Source organism: Melanotaenia boesemani, chromosome 6 (genome assembly GCF_017639745.1).
Source record: "Melanotaenia boesemani isolate fMelBoe1 chromosome 6, fMelBoe1.pri, whole genome shotgun sequence".
Classification (NCBI taxonomy): domain Eukaryota; kingdom Metazoa; phylum Chordata; class Actinopteri; order Atheriniformes; family Melanotaeniidae; genus Melanotaenia; species Melanotaenia boesemani.
Window position 1 is genome coordinate 29,270,952 of NC_055687.1, and position 19,449 is coordinate 29,290,400.

The window sequence follows — 19,449 nt, forward strand, 5'->3', positions numbered from 1 at the left end:
GCAAACAGGAAGAGCAATGTGCAGACATCCCCTGACGCTGGACACTTAAATATAATAGCAATGAGTTAGAAACTGGCAAGAAAACGGGACATAACACGCCATCAAAAGAAACACCAATTGAGCAAAGGACCAGTTAAACTTTTAAGCATCTGCACCTTAAAACTGAGATGCACAGAAGCAGAACTACTATCAGTAATTATCAGAGAAAATACATGCTATGATAGCTCTTATATATTTTCACTTATCCCTCAGTCATACCGTCATTAAGATGAACTTTTCTTAATCTATAGATTCAATCCTCATTTACAAGATAAATCAACTTAAATAAATGAATTGCTTCTCTTCATGGAGGAGATACGAATCTGATATGTTCCCTCTGTTATGTTCACTTTGAACTTGAAGAGCCTGAAGGAGCGTAGCAGGCATTGCAGTCTGGTCACGCTTATTGCCGCAACTTGCTTGACGTTTTAAAGATATAGTCACTTAAACCAGCATCCTAATTTATTAACGTTCTTATCATGAGGTGCCAGAAGCACCGCCATGGGGGGGGGGGGGGGGAGTTAGTCAAAAAAGATGGAAGGGTAAAACATTATACCATTTCACTCTTGTTTCATCACAGGAGACCTAAAAGTCAAACCAATCAATAATTTAAGCAGCAACCAAGTATGGTGACTGAGCGAGAAGCTGTCGTATCTTATATCATTTCATTCTTTCACCTGACTACTGTCTTTCCCCTACAATCTGTGTAGGTCACTGCTCTGAGTTATGGCTTGTGTCACCGTAGGACCCTCTGAGCCGGTTTCATGCTGATCAATTACAAGTGTTTAACATGGGAGGGGGGAGGGGGGGGGGCATTCATTACTGAAGCTGCTGGGGGGAGGAATGGGGTGAGTGGATAAATTAGATGAAGCCAACATACTGTACAAATTTGCTGCTAATTATCAGTGAGAAGAATCAGAGAGAAGCAAGGGACCTCAAAAAGTTCAGTCACGAATCAGATTAATTTGTTTAGCAAGATATTAAATGAATTAAAGCCAGTTAGTTAGTACCATTCACCCTGTAATTAAGTATCTTAATTTCTCTATTTGTTTGCAAAACCACTCAAAACTAAACTGAGTACGTATAAGAATTAGTGCTCCAGTATATACGATATTCTACACCACCCTGACGCCCCTTTAGCCTTCAGAACTGCCGTAATTATTCATGGCATAGATTCAACAAGATGCTGGAAACAGTCTTCAGAGATTTTGCTCCATTTTGACACGATGGCATCACACAGTCGCTGAGAATGATGAGTTGATGAGAATCTCCCGTCCCACCACATCCTAAAGATGCTCTGCTGGCCTGAGATCTGGTGACTAGGGAGGCCACTGGAGCACAGTGGACTCATTCAAGAAACCAGGAGATGATTTGAGCTTTGTGACATGGTAGCAGTAGAGGTGGGGAATAAAAGATGCAGACATGGATGATTTGGAAATGGTGTAAAAATGTTAAAATAATTGTTTTTATTTTTCTTTTACTGCTAATAATACAATGTTGAGGAAACTTGAAAACTGTGCAGCGTCCGGATAAACTGTACTATGCACATATAACAGACATGATGATTCAGCATAAAATGAGACAAGCCTCATCCAAATTAAAAGCTAGAATGTGAAATTACTTCAGCTTCTATGAAGATGAAAGAAAAAAAAAGGTCCTGAAGAAATGCGACACTATATGCAAGTTGTCAAACTAAAATATTTTGTGAACACGGCAAATATGAGAAAACAAAGTTTCCACCTAACTCAGTAAAGACCAAACAAATCATAAAATCTATTCTGTCTTTTCTTGACAAGGATTTTTGTCCATATTCAGACGTTGAGAATTAAGGGTTTTTATGCTACCTTTGGAACCGAGCTACTGCATCTCATCTTGAAGATATTTTACTGACACAGCAATCCCCGCACTTTACAATGAGACCAAAAATGAAGTCATGGAATGACAGAAGAAAGCGGGAAGAATAGCTCTAACATGTGATGCATGGACATGGAGTTGCAGTTTATAAGACACACACCTCAGTTCACTACAAGAATGCTGCCACAGGCATATTTTCCCTGATAGCTCTTTGCAAATCCCTTTTATTTGCTTTATTAATATTAGATACTGGAAGTAAATTCATTATGTGCGACAAACTTTTTTTTTTTTAAGTGAAAAGTCGTCACAAGGAAAAAGGATGCATCAAGATGCATTAATGATAGTTCTATAATTGCATTGCAGCAATCTGAATCATAATCATAACTGAATTGATTTGTGCCTTAAGATGAAAACCGGGCTCTGTTGTTACTGAGGGATCCAAAGTATGAAAAGAAAATATGCCCCAGGTCATTAGTCCACCACCACCAGCCTGACTTATTCTGGCAATTCCTGCAGGACTTGACATTGTGAGTCTGAGTAGTTTCAGTGTTTTTATGCTAGTGGCAGTGGTGAATATGTTATGAATAGTTTATCATAATCAGTCAATTAGCCAATAGACCTGAATGGTTTTGGGGGAAAATAAATTCCTGACAAATATTGTGATTTGGTTTGTGATTTAATATTTTTCGTTCCACCCTTCAGTTCAAGCAGAAATGTTTTTTATGTAAGAATAAAACGACAGAATGAAAGATCTGAACTGCTCTATATTCTAACACAAAGGCACAAAGTTGACTGCATGATGCAACATGTGGGCTGAGAACTTATTGTCCGTCCTGGAGATGCGAAGGAACAAGCACTTCATCAGGACATATCCACGACTGGACCGTTTTCTCTGTTTTTGTCACAGCCTTTTAGTCATTTATGGAAAATTAGTCCACAGTGAGGTTTGAAAATGTGACATGAATTCACAGCTGAGTGTAGCCGTCACATGATGTTTAAATTACTGTAGGACAAGAAAGACGACAGGAATTATGACGGAGTCGTGTGGATTTGTAAACCAGATTTGGATTTTGTGCCATTAACATGAAAATCAATCGCACTCCTTTGCAATTTGCTGATTACAACGTTTTAAATTGTGATTATTCCTTCGCCCTGTTAGCCAGCTAATGCTGCTGTAGCCCTTTTATGTAGAAGCTATGTGGTAAATTACCTTCTGTAGCGCTGAAGTGGCTTCATATCAAGGCATGTAGACTGATCCCATGCCTTGCATTTGACCTCATTTGGGCCCTGAAAACAATCAAAGCTGGCACAGAGAGAGGAACGCACAAAAAAACTCTTCCATTTTGGGTTTCTTGACTTTTCCTTCCATGCAGTCAAAGCCTAAAACCGTTATCCTGTTGGAGCACGGACTCCCAACCATGGTGTGATTACTGCTTTATTCAAATTCTAATTCTGAACAGGTAGCTGTCACATTGTGACTTTATAGCTAAAAGAAAAGTTATTTCCTTTGCCCTGGGTCATACGTGAATGCTGAGCCTTCACTCTTTAGCATCAAAGTTGAAAAAAGCCAGGGGGAAGAGGCACTGAGTGTGAGAGTCATTTCCACTTGGATGAAACTAATCATGCAATTCAAGATAAACTTGTCATTGAGGGTAAGTTTTCACACAGCTTTATGCATAAGCTACAGAGTAAATCCCAGCAGAGAATTCATTTAAATGGGTCTTTGATAAAAGTACTCAAAAATGGGGAGAAAAAAACCCCAAAATGAAACAAAAAGAAAGACAAATTTGCACAAGTAATTTTCATCTGGCCTCACATATAAACTCACTTCATCAGAAGTACACTTGGTGCCAACAAGTAAACATCTACAAACATGTCATCTAACTCTGCCCTCATCTGCTCGCCAGCAGCATTACAGAGGCATCTAATCCCTGTTCTCTCATGCCACACCAGTCATGTGACTATACAGCCTGAAACTTTATGGTGTTTGAAACTCAAATCATTTAAATTTTCTACCTGGCTTTTTTTTTATTCTGCTGGTATCAGCTACTTTTCATTGGTCAGTCTGTTTCCTCTGAACATACATGACAGGATTAGCAGCCTCTTGAGTCAGTGTGGGGGAAACAGAAGCTGTTATTATTACCAAAGGGAGAAAAAGCACATACTGTGTGAAGATAGCAGAGTTATGGGGAATGCTGTGCCACTGCAGATTAACTTTAGATTTAGCTGTTTTCATGGAAACGCATTTTAGTGCTGTTCACTCTGTTTTACGACTGAAGTTTCAGCAGAGAAACTCTATAAATTCTTTATATTATTAACTTTGTGTCACACTGTGCTCCAGCAAATCCCTTTTGTGGCTTGGGTAAATTCTAATTCAAGATACGTTTTGACATCTTACCAAAAACTTCATCTTGAGGTTCAGGCTCTTCTGCTGCTGCTGCTGTTTCTTTTGGATCAGGTGATGAAGCCTGGAAAATGAACACAAAAACAGATTGAAGAGGTGAGGCGCTGAGGTGCCATGGCAACAGAGCAAAGACAGAGACCCAGAAACAGAACAAGGGCGGATGGGGAGAAAGGATGAGGGGTGTATGGTTACAGACAATAATACTTTTATGGCTTTATTGGCACAGAAACATGCTGAAATGCTTTTAACATTAAGAGGAGGGATGTGTATTTTCTTAAATACATCTTGAGATGTGAAAATTTGTTCTAAATTGAGAATTCTGCCTAATATTTTCATCAGGATTTATGCTGTAAAGTAAGAGAGTTCAGCTGCACAGGCTTATAGTTCTTACTTGAATTAATTTTTGTCAAACTTTTAATGATGTACATAATGCTTTGGCTTTGTTTCGTGTGATTTGTCTCAGCATTCTGCACTGGATAAAGCAAATACAGGCTTACATCATCCACCACACTGTGGATAATTTGGATTTTAGATAGACTGCAAAACAATATCTCAACATGTAGAGACAAATGAGTCATATTTTAAGTAAATCCATATTTAATGCTGGCAGCTTAAACCCTCTGGGAGAACAAGCTACAATAAACATGACCAGAAGATGGGAAAAAGGCAAATGAAATAGTAAATTCAGGCCAGATGATAGCAGCAAGCAGTGTGACAATCCTGTACTAGATGTCAACAAGGACGTCGGATCTCCACACAAAATCTGGGATTTCATCAAAATGTTATCCAACATGATCACATCTGTGGAAAACAATAGTTCATAAAAGAAAATAAGAGTTTGTGGGTTTGATTTTTCTTCAGGTGCTGGCACAGACTCCTGCTCTCCACTCCACTGAAGGGGAAAATGGGGGTTGTGTAAGGAAAAAAAAAAAAAAAAAAAAGATGCACACACAAAACATACTTTTGTTTAACACACTTTACAGAAAACACAAAGCCCCGCCTCGTCTGCATTTTGGTTATACTCCAGTACTGATTCAACTGCAAGTTTTAACAAGCTCGTCTGAACACATATAATCACAACCAGTACGTAAACTCAGCAGTTACAGTACAATCTGCTTCTGCCTCACAGTGAGCTAAATATGCTAACAGCTAATTCTTATCGTTTTATAAATCCTCTAACAGATTCACAACTCATCACTTATAACAATGTGATTTTAAAGCCCCAGCTTCGACTTCTGAGTGGGTCTGCCAACATGGGGGATCAGCACAGGGATTCAGATTGTGGGCACACTGCTTACAGTTCACCGTGCACACAGCAATATCACACTGTGATGCAGTCTTGTTGGTTGAGGGGGAGGTGGAGTGTGATGAGCAAGCACTTAGTAACACATATCGCATAAAGGTTGACAAGCGTAATGTTTTTTGAATTTTGTTTAACTAAACTCACTTTCCTCCAACATGAAGATATTCTGATTTTCCTTTAATCATCGGATTCCAAGTCAAGGCCTTGAGGTCAGTCTAAAGCAGGGGTTTTCAAAGTCTCAGCCAGTGCAGTCTCTCTGAGATGTTTTTAGACCACATAGACTCTTAGCTAGTAAACCAATACAGCTAAACATTACCTAATTGAGTGTATAGAATACATGTGGGGTCTGTTTTAAAATGTTTTGCGACATGGAAGTCCTCCTGTAAGCCAGAGCTGTCTCTTCTGCCAAGTCACACACAAGTTAGTCTGGATAAATTGTCCTATTTTAATCTAATATTTCTTCATTTCTGTCCACTGAGCTGACTCTAAAACGACATGGAGCACCAAAACCTCTGGTCAAAAGAACCGGTCTTCAGGGTAAAAATATCCATCGAATGTGAGAACGAAGGAGGTCTACTTAAGAGCAACCTTTAGGTCTGTAGAAGATAAATTACATGCATATTTCCCCTCTGCCTACGTGGGTGAAATGAACTGGTGATTTAAACTGGTCATAGGCGTGAGTGTGAGACTGGATGGTTCTTTGTCTTGTTTATCTCTGTGTTGGCCCTGTGATGGACTGGTGACCTCTCCAGGGTGTACTCTGGCACTGCCTGATGAGCTGGGACACACTCCAGCAATCCTGTGCTACCCTGAGTTGGATAATGCAGGTTTAGAAAAAAAAGAAGAATCTTGGCATAGAGGAACAGGGTTGGATGATGAAGATACATGAGTAAGACTTGCCAGGTTTTCATTGCCATTTTTGAGTCTTTTTTTTTGTTTGTCTTGAAGAATAAAATAAAATCAAATTTATTTGTGTAGCAGATTTAACGATACACCAACATGACACTGACCAACATCTGGAAAGATGTTGGTCAGTGTCATGTTGGTGTATTGTTTTAATGTCTCAATGTATGTTTTAACATTAACAGATATCATATAACATTTTGTCCTGTGTAAACTTCCTCTTGTTTGTGTTAAGGCTGCCATGTCGACCATAAGAGATCATTTGATTTCAAGCATTTGCCTGAAAGCTTAAATAAATAAAACATAATAATAAAATAAATGCAATCTCGCAGGTATTTTCAGAGGTTAATGTAGTTACTAAAGAAGGTAAAAAAAATGACAGCTCTTCTTTAGTAAGTACTGGAAAGTCATCACTCCTTTTATTAGTTTTATTTTTTTCATTTTACTTTGCGATGACCAAATTCTCACAACCAGCTGTTATTTTTTCTCCCCCTTTTTTCTGAAGCTGGACATTCAGATATGGAAGTTCTGAAGTTGGAAAATCGACGTTCACTTTTATAACTGAATGCAACATCATACAGGAATGCATCGAGGAAAAAAGGAAGAGACAGTAACTTAGGAAAAAAATAAAAAACTGAAGTACTTTTTCGATCAGTTTGGTGTGTGCTAGTGCAACCTTGCTTTCATGTGTGTGCTAGTGTAAGTTCTCAAGCTGGATACTGTAAATAAATGACTCTCCCATAACTCAATAATATGCTGCAAGGGTTGGTGTAATTTTTTATATACTCATAATTTTATAGCAATTTTATAGCATACAGCTATATACCTTTACACACTTAACTAAATTTAGATAAGGGTCAAGATAACATGTTTTGACATCATTAACATTCATAATTACTCTTGTTCATATTGGTGTTATGTCACTTTATGTTATCCTAAAACTTTCAAGCTCATCAAAAATTTCACTTCTTGCAGCGTGACTAATACTTGCATTATGAACGTGGTGCACAGACATGCAGATAATTACTGTAAACAGCGTGATAGCATAAGAAAAGGATCTGCCTGTGGATTTTTGTTCACTGATAAAGCGTACATTATCACTGCATTCCTACAGTCTGGCACATTTGAATCTTTTCTTCATCACAAAAGCACCCAGCATTCATCCTTTGTTGGATTTTGTCCACGCACACCCACACACAAAAGTACAGCTGTCTTATCTTCCCTGGCAGCCTCACACTTTTTAAAATTAGCAATGCAAACAGCAAATCCACATTCCAAGAGCCGAACCACTGGTGATTGGGCGTTTCCTGAAATGATAACATTGGTCGATGAGGAAACTGATAGGGCTACATCTGTCCATTACCAGATAGTTGAAAAAAAAAAAAGAAATAAAACAACAAAAACAAAAAAAAACAACTAAACATTTGTAACTTGATCAAATGAAATGGTAAAAATGTCACCAGCCCAAGTCACCTAGACTTTCAGCTCAGGTATTAAATGCAGCCCTACTCATCAAAACGTGACATGACAGGAAAAAATACAACAAAAAGTAAAAAAGGGGGAAAAGAAGTAGGTGAGCAACTTTTCTAAAGTGGATCAGAGCAGCAGCTTGATACTAATTTTGCTGCCAGCGTGACTTCACACCTACTTGTCAATGGTGGCGTATTGAATATGACTCTTGGCAAGCAGTGCCCACTTACAGGTTGATGCCAGGGACAGTGAAGCATCATCTAACTGACTAGCAAGTAAAAGACATCAGGACAGGAACTAAGCTGGGATGCCACATGAGTTGTTTTTAGGCTTTCCAGAGAAGCTCTTCCTCTGCTCTATACTCACTGATTTATTTGAATGTGACGTTCTTAGAGTTATGCAGAGAATTATTACACTTATGAACATCCTTCTCCCTGAATCACTGCAACCACACTTAGTACTACTTAGCTTCCTTGATCCATCTAGACTGAGTGATGAGTTACATCCCTATGTCATAGGACAAGGAGCTTAAGATGCTGTTCCTCTAAAAGCCGCTACATGCTAGTTTAAGAAGATTGGCTGACAATTGTCCATTATTAGCTCAGTTCTGTCAGAGCCAATGAGGCTTTAGTAAGTGCTCATGCACACTAGACATTTATTAGCTGTCAGTTTTAAGATAAACTGGGATTTTAAATACTGTACACTACTAACCATACTGCTGCTGCAGTATGAACTGAGTTTTAGACCCTGTACACACAAACATGGGGATTTTGATAACTTTTATACATTTGCACCTATAGTCCACAGACTATAGATTTGATTTGATTAGACAAAGATTTGGGTACTAAAAGCAAGCATTTTGGTTCAGGATATCAAATGTTCCCATGTTAGCTCGCCTTTATCGACATAAGAACAACTGACTTAGCTGAGATAGTGCTGGTGTAGCATGTTAAGTAAACGCCCCAGATTTTAGTAAAAGTCTAATTTCCATCCATTATCTCTGGACAGTGGAAGCAGAGTTTAAAAATATAACAGAGGTGAAAATAGTATATAATAATAATAAAAAAGAAATTAACAAAGGCCTGTATAAATAGCCTATTTACACAGTGACATACCATACACACATATGCACAACTGTAATACTATAATAAACCATTATTTCTTTGGTTTTATGTGATTTTTTTTTTTTTTTTTACTTTAGTCACTTTTTCAGTTAATTTTTTCTTATTTGATTCTAACTGTATTGCTGAATTTACATAATAATGATAGACCTGACAGAGGAGACAAAAGAAGGGAGAGCATGAACAGAAGAGAAGAAGAGAGTGAAGAGTGTAAAAGGGAGACAAAGATACAGGAAAGTACAGATACAAACAGGAACTAAGGCTATGTCCACATGGCACCGAAGCTGGTTCAAGTGTGAAAATGGTGGCGAAAATTAGGAGATAGGCTTCAACATCCCCTAAAGAGTAACACCCCAAAACTAGAGCAAAACAACGCATGCGCAGATAAAGGCTCGCTGGTGTTACAGGAAGTACACACTGGAAGCAGAGAAGAGAAGATAGCTGAGGATTCACTGCAAGGCTAAATAAAAACATTTCTTTGGACTAATGAAGAAGTTGAGCTTCTCCTTCAAAAAATGCTTGACTACAAAGCATAAAAATCTTGAGGAAAGGTCGATTGGGAATCGGTGCGTGTTTGTCACATTGACATCATATCCTCCAGTTGTGCGGCTTCGCTGTTTGCACAGCACCGCAGACGGTAGAGGACTCAGACCGATCCACATTGGTACATGGCTTCAGACATGGTCGGTTTCATGGAGGCTAATCCCTGGCTTCGTGGGGATGAAAGGGTGGTTTGCTAAAATACTTTTGCGGTTTTGCTGCAATCCGGCGTCATGGGGACGGCCCCTTAGCTACATCGGACAGAAGGTGCTTTTAATATCTGCCAATTTACACCTGAATATATAAAAAACAAACAAATCTGGTTATAATAAGTTGTCAAAGGTTGGAAAGGAATTAGCTTCAAATTTTTCCCAAAGGTTAACAATTTTCATTTTGTTGGATATTTGACAGTTTTGTCTTCTCTAGAAGTCTAGTCTAGGCTACTGACCAAATGATTTTTATTTTCTGGTCACACTGTTGCCCTATTAAGAGCAAATAATGTTATTTTTCGCAATAATTACAGACATTAGTCATTTATTCTCAGCTACACTCTTAGGTCATTAACAAATGAACTAATGCTAATACAAATTTGCTAGCATAACAAGCGCATCTGGTTGCACCACGTTAAGCTGGCTTTACAGAAACATGGATACACAGAATTTAGTGTCGGATTGACAGTTGCTAGCCGTGTTCTTCACGTTAACTTTTTTTTCCCGCTACTGCTTGAACAGTCAACTAATGTGCAAATATTCAACTAGTGTAAAACCAGAGGATTACAATCAGCTACAAGAGTTAGCATGTGTTGCATCAGTTTTCATTCAGATGTTTACATAATATGCATTTTGAGCCATATTTTACCATTTTTTTTATATCTACCATCATAATTTCATACCAGCCCATGCATATTGTTCATCACTTTGACAATCACCTGTTGGGGAGTTTGGGATCATCTTGTCTCTTGTGTTTTGGATTTGTAAAGCAGCACCAGAATGATCAGATTAAAAAATGCTGTTAATGTTTATTATTAAAATTTAAATTCTTCATATAAGCATATGTTTGTCATAATGCTAGAATTTAAATTTATATACAAGTAGACTTTTTGGAAGTCTTAACACACTAATGGCATAAGCTAAAACTACAAACTGAAATAATATTGCTTGTTTTTTTTTTTTTGTTTAGCTTTTTTCTCTCCACACTCTTCTAGTCTCCATCATTTAAACATATAGACCAATACTGTCTTCTGGACTGCAACAAGGTCAAATGTCAAATGTTCCAATGCACAGGTACATCCAAGCTTGGATTTGAACATGATGTCTACGATATGTTCAAGTGCTCTTTTTATTTCCAGACACAAGCAATGTGCAGAGACACAGTAGGAGGCTTTTTGTTATTGCTGGTTCCTGACGTTGGTTTGGTGTGCAAGACAAATATCTGGCACTTGGTTATGATGGTTATATTTCTTTTACAAAGCTTTCTAAACAAAAAGGAAGTAAAAAGTGGATTAACCAGGTGAAAATTTTGTCTGCTTTTTAATTAATTTGGGTAGCAGTTGAATATTGCGTTTTGTTATGTGACAGATGCATAATAGGATTACGTCTATATCAATGTCTGACACATGCAACTCACTTTAAACAAATTACATGTAAACATTCAAAAGGAAAATAAACAATTAGCTACTTAAGCTTGAAAGATTCAAGCAGACATTGCTTAACGGTATTACATATTTACTATTGTAATGGGTTGAGTAAAAATAGAAAGATATGCACAAAGTATGCACAAAAGAATGAACACTCATTGTCCTGAAGATTCTTGAGTGTCTTGTCTCTCCCTTTAATTCTGCCTGAAATATGCTGAAGCTGATGCTTATAAGCATGCTTGCTTGTTTGATGGTTGTTTTAGACACTTGTAGACGCTGCCGCCTCAGCTCCACTCAGCCCTCTGCTCCCCATTCAATGTAAGAGTACTAGATAGGGTTCAATTTTCCTAAGCACTCAGAGAAAGGTGATGATTAATGCAGCAGTTTAAACATCTTTCACAGTTATATTGGTTTGAGATTTTCAAAAGGGTCCAAGTTCATCTTCTTGTCTGTGATTTAGCGATAGCTGTGCACTTCATTGTTTTATCTTGTCCACTCTTTAGGGATGGAGGGTAAATGAAGCATGCACAGTTATCTCAGTTTAATGATGACATAAACAGACAGTGTTTACTTTGTACTAAGGCGTTTTAGACAAACAATATTAAAAATCACTGACTTGTATAAAATTCTTTGAATACCCCGCCATATCCCTGACAGGTGTTTGATGCTGGCTAACACCATATTGCTGGTGCTGTCATGTACTTTTCCATTTAGTGTTCAGTTCATGGGAAGCATATTTGTAAGCTTTTTCAGCCGGATGTCCCACTGTCATGGCTTTGGTCTGTGCATTTTCCAGTTGACTGTAATAGCATGATGGTAACATACAACTTCACTAAAAGCACGTCTATGAATCTGTGGTGAGAGACAGCTTTTTGACAGCGTTCAGCTCACAGTATCTTTTTTTTGTTTTTCCTCTTAAGGGACTGTAAACTATGGAAGCTGAGTGTGGCCATGCTAGATGATTATTCTTTTTTTAATCGTTCTCTTGAGATAACGAGGTAATTTTCTCGTTACCTAAAGAGAACGATGACCGTATACTCGTGATAAAGAGATGATTAAGGTAGGTTCAAAAGTGGTTACTGTGTTAAACCTGATTTCATTGATTAAAATAGACCCTATGACAGCTGGGGAGGGGCTAAAGTCATGGTGTGCAATTCTGTGAATGAGCGATTGGTAAAACGTAATAGTCAGACACATTGCATTTTCAGCCTTTGTCAGACTTGACAGAAGTAAAATCTGATGTATTGATCGGTGATGGATGTTCTCGATTCGATTTTACATCACCTTGCGTGCATTGCTGGCTTGACTTACTCAGGCATCTCAGTATAGAACAGCTCTGTACTGGGATGCCCCCTGGACCCACCAGTTGAGGTCTTGGAAGAGAAGAAGATAAACTAAGCTCTTATTTATGTTGAAGGACAGTCCCCCTCCTCACCGCCACACATCCTCCTGAACACACTGACCCTCCCACAGAGCTCCTTCAGTGACAGACTGCTGCATCCAAAGCATAAAGGAGCTATTGCAGGTCCTTGATTCCTGCAGCAGTTAGACTGGAAACCAGCACTGCTCCCTGTAGACCACAAACACACTCAATAAAATCCAATATGGTTTATTAATGTACATATTTAATTTTTCTTATTTTATAAATCTTATAAACTTAAAACAAGCAGGTTTCTGGGGGAACCTGTGTGGAGTTTGTATGTTCCCCCTGTGTATGCGTGGGTTCTCTGCCAGCTTCCTCCTACAGTCCAAAGACATGCATGTTAGGCTGATTTGAGTCTCTAAATTCTCACTAGGAGGGGATGCGAGTCTGATTGAATGTTTGTCTCTCGGTTCTGTGATTGAAAAACAGCATCTTAACAGCTTCAGCCCTCGCGATCCTGCATTTAAAAAATCAGTTTGTTTTATTGAGAAAACAAGAGAAATTGTCCAGCTACCACAATAACACAGTGTAAAAGAAAAAAAAACAAAAAAACATGCGAGCATGACAACTCTCTGCTGTCGTAGTAAACTCAGATTCAACAAGTTTCATTAAACTTAGGAAACCTTCAACAAAACTGATTTAAGTATTTATCTTTAGCCGTTATCTTCTAGCAACTAGTCATGGTAGACCTATAATATGCCAGCTTTACCTGGGAGAGGTTAAACTGGAAACCTCACTCCAGTTTATTTTCTTGATATGGCTCCACACAGAACTTTGTGGTGTTTGTCATTGACTTGCTTGTTTAATACATTTGTACTTCATTAACACTAAATCTCACACTTTGCACCAGAGCCTGGTAATAGTGAAGCAGTCTTCTGCTGTCATTTCTTGGTGTTTGGCAAATGGCTTGGTAAACTGATGCCACCTTTTGGTCGTAGGAACTTATCATAGCAAGTGTTAGAACAAGACCGTCACATACTGAGTTGATAGTTATATAAACTATTCAAGCTCTTATAATTAAATGACTGTTTAAAAAAAAAAAAAAAAAAGGATCATTACTAGGGCTGTCAAAAATAATGTGTTAATTAATTTTATTAATTGCATTATAATTTTTAATGCAATTAACACATGCACGGCATGACAAGCCCCATACATCCGTCATTTCTCTGTTATGGTGGTGGGATATGGAGAAGCGCGATGGGAAAGAAGAGCTGGCTGGCTCTATGGATGAACTTGAGAACAAACACAGCAATGGAGCCCCCCATGGACGTTGCCTACGTGGATAATGGGGGTGTTTGAACACACACTCTGTATCTGATGAGATGGTTCCACACCTGCACTTTACCCACATTCTTTTTTAAACTTGCGACAGCCCAGCTGCGATTTGCACCACCATGTCTGCTGTAGTTATATCTCTGGTCGTCTCCGTTTGAGCAGCGATGGTGGTCAGTGATCAGCTGATCGGCTTTTGTTGCATTTGTTTTTTGTTCAGTTGAGAAGGAGGAAACTAGCAGTTTGCGGTTCACATGTTTACCCCAAATCGTTGTTTTTGGCAGGACCTTCTCTAACACAGTGGCTGACGAAAGGATGTAGCTGTAGAAAGGATTTATATTTCAAATATTCAGGGGCGGGTCTAGAAGAGTTCTGATGGGTGCCGGGCAGGAGCACTGACCAGGAAAAAAGTGTAAAAAAAAGTGAAGAAAAACTTGTAAAACAAACAGCCAATGATGTATTTTATCAACAGGTGTTTGCTTTGGGTGATGCTGCTGTAGGACTTTTAATGTTAAAAAGGAAAAACCTGTTTTTATCCAGGTCTTCAGTTTTATCAGAGTTTCTTCATCAATGTCGGCTGTTTGACTTCAGTCATCAGATCTGCATGTTTTATGACAGAAATTATCACCATGGAGATGCTTGGTGAGATGATGATATATAAATTCTGCATTAGGATCTAGAACATGGTAGAGATGATTTAGAACAACATATAGAAGTTAATTACGTGCTGCATTTACTGACCACTGGACATCTGATGTTTACCCAAGAGTTCAGTTAACAGTAAATATTTGTAGCATTGGTTCGTTCTGTTGATACAATACAGTAAAAATGGGCAAATTTCAGGCATATAAAAACTCGCGAATAGTGATTAATCATGATTAATTATTTTAAAGGCTGTGATTAATCTGATTAAAATGTTTATTCATTTGACAGCCCTGATCATTACCCATCCCTACTTTTTACTGCACCTTAAAAAGATCAGGCCTATTCTCACATAATTCACCAAATGCCAAGGAGACAGTCAAATAAATCTAACTGCCCTTTGTACATTGGATTAACAAGTTAAAGAATCTCATAACTTCAAATTTAATGACTGAAACTGCAAGTTGAGAGAGTGAAGCAACAAATTTTCATCAAAGCAAAATAAAAGTATTTCAGTGATCAGCAAAATAACAGGTTTGATTTCTGCATATCGCATTGATACTGTGTGTAAATCTGAAGCTGTGGGGTGGGAGGACTGGCTGTAATTCTGATGTTACTGTCTCTCTCACAGAGGAACAGCAGACACAGGAACAGGCCTGTTAAGCTGGTCACAATACATAAGAGTGCTGCTGGTACAGCTCACGGTTTCTGTGGGCTGGTGGTCTGCTAAATGAGCCTCAAGCTCCCTCATCTGGAGACTTGAGTCTTGAATTCAGTCGTTTCAGTAATAAAAATGCATGACAATCAGGCACAAAGCAGCTTATGAAAGGCAAGCTGATAAGGTAATATATAACTGCACTGATTCAATGAAAGATAATTAATAATTTGGAGCTCCAGCACCACCCAAAGTATAACACACAGTGTCATAAAGTAGCAGCAGTAGTCAGACATGTGAAGTGTGAGTACCTGCTCATTGGTTGCTGTAAATGTGTAATTCTGTGCAGCACTGATAGACAATACATGACTAGGTTATGAAAGGATGTACAGAGACTTGCCACATCCTGATGTTCAAGGATGATGTTTGAAATAAGTTAAAAATAATTTCCTCTTACTGCAGCTGTGCACAGTGCAATCACACATGCATGGGAATAAATGTAATGCAATGTAAATAACAGTAACTAACATCAGTAGACTAAACGGTCTACATTTTTCTAAATGCATGTCTAGGCTTTAAGTGCACTGATGAACAAATCTGACATCTAAGCAAATAACTGCCCTCATGATTGTTATCCATTAAGATTTCTTCAAAACCTTAAATGAGCACTAACAAAGACACCTTTGATCAAAGCATGTTTTCATGCATCTCTGGTAAATATTGTAGGCTAAAGCCGCCATGGTTTTCCAAAGGCATCAGGTTAAAAGTTAACAGGTTCCTTTGATATTTCACAGTTTCACAGTTTCAAAGAATGAAAGGGACAGTTTCGGCAGTTTGCATGCTAAGTCTTAGAAGCAACTCCCTTCGGGATATAAGACAGTATGTAATTCTTCATTTTATTCAAATTTTAGCTTCATTTTTAGCTTTCAAGTCATCATTCAATCCTAAAAGTCCTCTTTTTTTTTTTAGATTTGGTCTTTTTATGCAAATTGGTCTCTATTCATAGATTTTTGATGATGTTGAGGTCAGGGAGATATGTAGACTTCCACCTTCAAGTGGAGCTTTTTTTTTGTTTAAGTTATCGCCCTCAGACCCCAAAAAACATTTGTCATCAAGCCACTATTGAAGAACAACTTAAGGCCCTTTCCCACTATTACCCACTTAGCCCTACCTTAATTCAGTCGACACCACAACATCCCAGTTTCTATTGTTCCCATTACAATAGAGGACAATTGAGGTCACACTCAGTGTGGGTGGGGTTGTCTTAGCGAGGCAGCTAGTAAGTCAACATTGGTATGTTGACTTACTTAATCAGTACTCAGGTTCAAACGGCTAAGTTCAAAACTAACAACCAAGCCAGAAATCTGGGAGTAGTCGTGGACTCAGACCTGAATTTCAGCAGTTATATTAAGACAGTTGTGAAGTCAGCATATTATCGCTTAAAAAACATAGAGGACTGAAGGACTGATGACTCAGCAGAATTTAGAAAAACTTTATCTTTAGTAGACTGGACTTAACACTGTCCTCACGTCTCTCTAAAAAGTCTATCAGACAGCTGCAGCTAGTCCAGAACGCTGCTGCTCGAGTCCACACTAAGACCAGGAAAGTAGCTCAAATAACTCCAGTCCTCAGATCTTTACACTGGCTTCCTGGCTGTCAAAGAATTGGCTTCATATCCTGCTGTTAGTTTACAAAGCACTGAATGGTTTAGGACCAAAATACATTCAGGATCTTCTGGTTCGTTATAAACCAACCAGAACCCCCAGGTCATCAGGGTCAGGTCTACTTTCTGTTCCCAGAGTCAGAACTAAACACGGAGAAGCAGCGTTCAGCTTTTATGCTCCTCACATGTGGAACAAACTCCCAGAAAACTGCAGGTCTGCTGAAACTCTCAGCAGCTTTAAATCAGGGTTGTTTATCAAAACAACTATTAATTCCTCACACTGGAACTTAAATTTTTTTAATTTTATCTAATTTATTTTAGCTTTTACTGTTTGTATTTAATTTCTTTTATGTATTTTTGAAGTTTGTTTTATCGTTCTTTTAATGCTCCGCTGTAATGCTTTAAATGTTTTAGGTAAAACACTAGTACTGGATGAACACTTAATTATGATTGGCTGCAGGGTCCTTGACTAAGGAGTTCTGGTGAAAATGACTGTTTTCATTGGACTAATAACTAGTCACCTGGTACCTGCAATCTAATTAACATTAGAAATAACTAGAAAACATTTTGAATATCCCACTGCAAACTCCATTACCTTATATTGTGACCACCACAGGATGACACCTGTAATGCTGCAGGAAATCTTTCTCTGAAGTTGGTTTTCACTTTAAAGATCATCTCCCAGCTGGTGTGCAATCATGCAACTGATTGCAGCATTAACTCAAACAACAGTTGTCCCACCCCATCCTTAATAGCTGAGATGTTCTTGTCATGAATTTCTGCACCCTTATAGTAAAAAGTTACTCTCTTTTTCTACGTTGTCTACAACATGGAGAAGACGTGTTAAAAAGACAGACTGATTTAAAAGAAAGGAAAAAAAAGTTATTAAAAGTCAATGTTAAGGTGCAACAAAGGAGGTGTTGGTACAGTTCACCTTTCTGAAATGATGAGGGAACGGGAAAAGAAGCACATCTGTTAACAGCATCTAAACACAACTTGCCTTACTCTGTCACGCTTTGTTCCTGCTAAGCTGTCTCTATGACAACTGGCTGCTTTGCAAAACCTTTATATTGACAACTAAATCAATCCAAAATGAAGGGAAAACAGATCATGAAGACAGAGACGTGTACAACATGACAGGAAAATATAAAATTAAATAAATAAATAGAAAAAAAAAAGCTGAGATGAAATGCTGCTTTAGTGCTATATGCTGGCCAAACAGTTTCCTCACCAGCCCCACACTTGACAAATTTATCCACTTCTCGTCTCTCTAGAGTGTGTTTGGCAGGCAAAGGAAACAAACCATCTGTGAGCTGAACCATCAGCCACCCTGCTGGTTTAAGCTCCCCTCTACCTACATGATCAGTGCACCAGCCGGCAGTGAGCCAAAAGCTGGACCACAGAAGTAGCCCACAGGTTTATGCTGCTGCTCACGACCTCAAGAGCAGATACTGAAGAGAGCTTTCATCCTTAGTACCTATTTTTTCTTTCTTTTTGTTCCTCCTTGCTCACAGTCTGGGGTTGGATCCACTCACAACTAGCTCGCAACCTCTTCAAATATGATTGGAGCCTCAGCCATAATGCCTCAAACTCATTACACCCACAGTAATTTTAAAAAAGTGGTGACAAAAAGAACTCAAACAAGGCTGGGGTTAATTATGTGATGTCATTAAATTACATTACTGCTCCAGTTCAGGCCTGATCCTCCTCCATAGTTGGCTAACAGGGGCCGGGTCTGACCTGAAATTAGTGCACTTAGACAGCTGAGACATTAAGAAAATGTGTATTTGTTCTGTCTAATTGTGACACTATCAGTGCCAGACATTTTCTCTCAAGAGCTAACCTTTTCCAATTAAAAAAAGCCTATTTTGAGTTTCCTGACAACTTTTCTACTTATAAAAGATAAAGAGGAAAATTGCCCTTAATTTCCCTCAAGAGCATTGAGTATCTTTAATATCTGATCATAGTTCAGACTTTTGCATGACTGATTGTTTTTGTGTTTACACTGAGAATTCATTAATTTATTCTAATGCTTAAAATGTGATAAATGCTTCTGTTCTAGCTGTTCTTTCCATTTATAACAGCAGCAAACATAATCCATCAGCATCTATTCTGTCTCTGTTTCTAACTTCAAGCCAGTTTATTGCTTTAAACTCCACTTCAGATGGACGGACTTCCAGGAAGATTAATGAGTTATCAAAATTGTGCCCTACTGATCCCGGGGCCAAAGCTTTGGTTGATGAGATGTGTACCAGGAGAAGGTTTATTGTCTGCTCTTCAACATCTATTTACTCTGCCCAGTTCAAAAGGGTTCTTCCATGAAATATTGCTGCAGCAAGGCTCATGATTTCAAGGATTTGTTTTAATCGAGGCAACAAAAATAACCTTTGGAGAGCTATCGAGCTCAAGCTATTTTTATGGCTTCCTGTTTCAATTAAAAATAAGACGCAGACTGCTGTAACTGACTAATGCTTTGTGTCAAATATTATCCTTATCTCAGCAATTCAGTCAAAGCAACAGTGCC

The 19,449-nt window shown here is 38.4% G+C and overlaps 1 protein-coding gene across 2 annotated transcripts in view; it reads right to left on the reverse strand.

The window, feature by feature from the left end:
* LOC121641384 (myelin basic protein-like) overlaps window positions 1-19,449 on the reverse strand; it is a 62,407-nt gene that overhangs the window by 22,757 nt on the left and 20,201 nt on the right. For both annotated transcript variants that reach the window (XM_041987486.1, XM_041987485.1), the window contains exon 3: window positions 4,292-4,361. In XM_041987486.1, coding sequence (XP_041843420.1) covers window positions 4,292-4,361 — 70 coding nt within the window. The remainder of the gene's footprint in view (window positions 1-4,291; window positions 4,362-19,449) is intronic.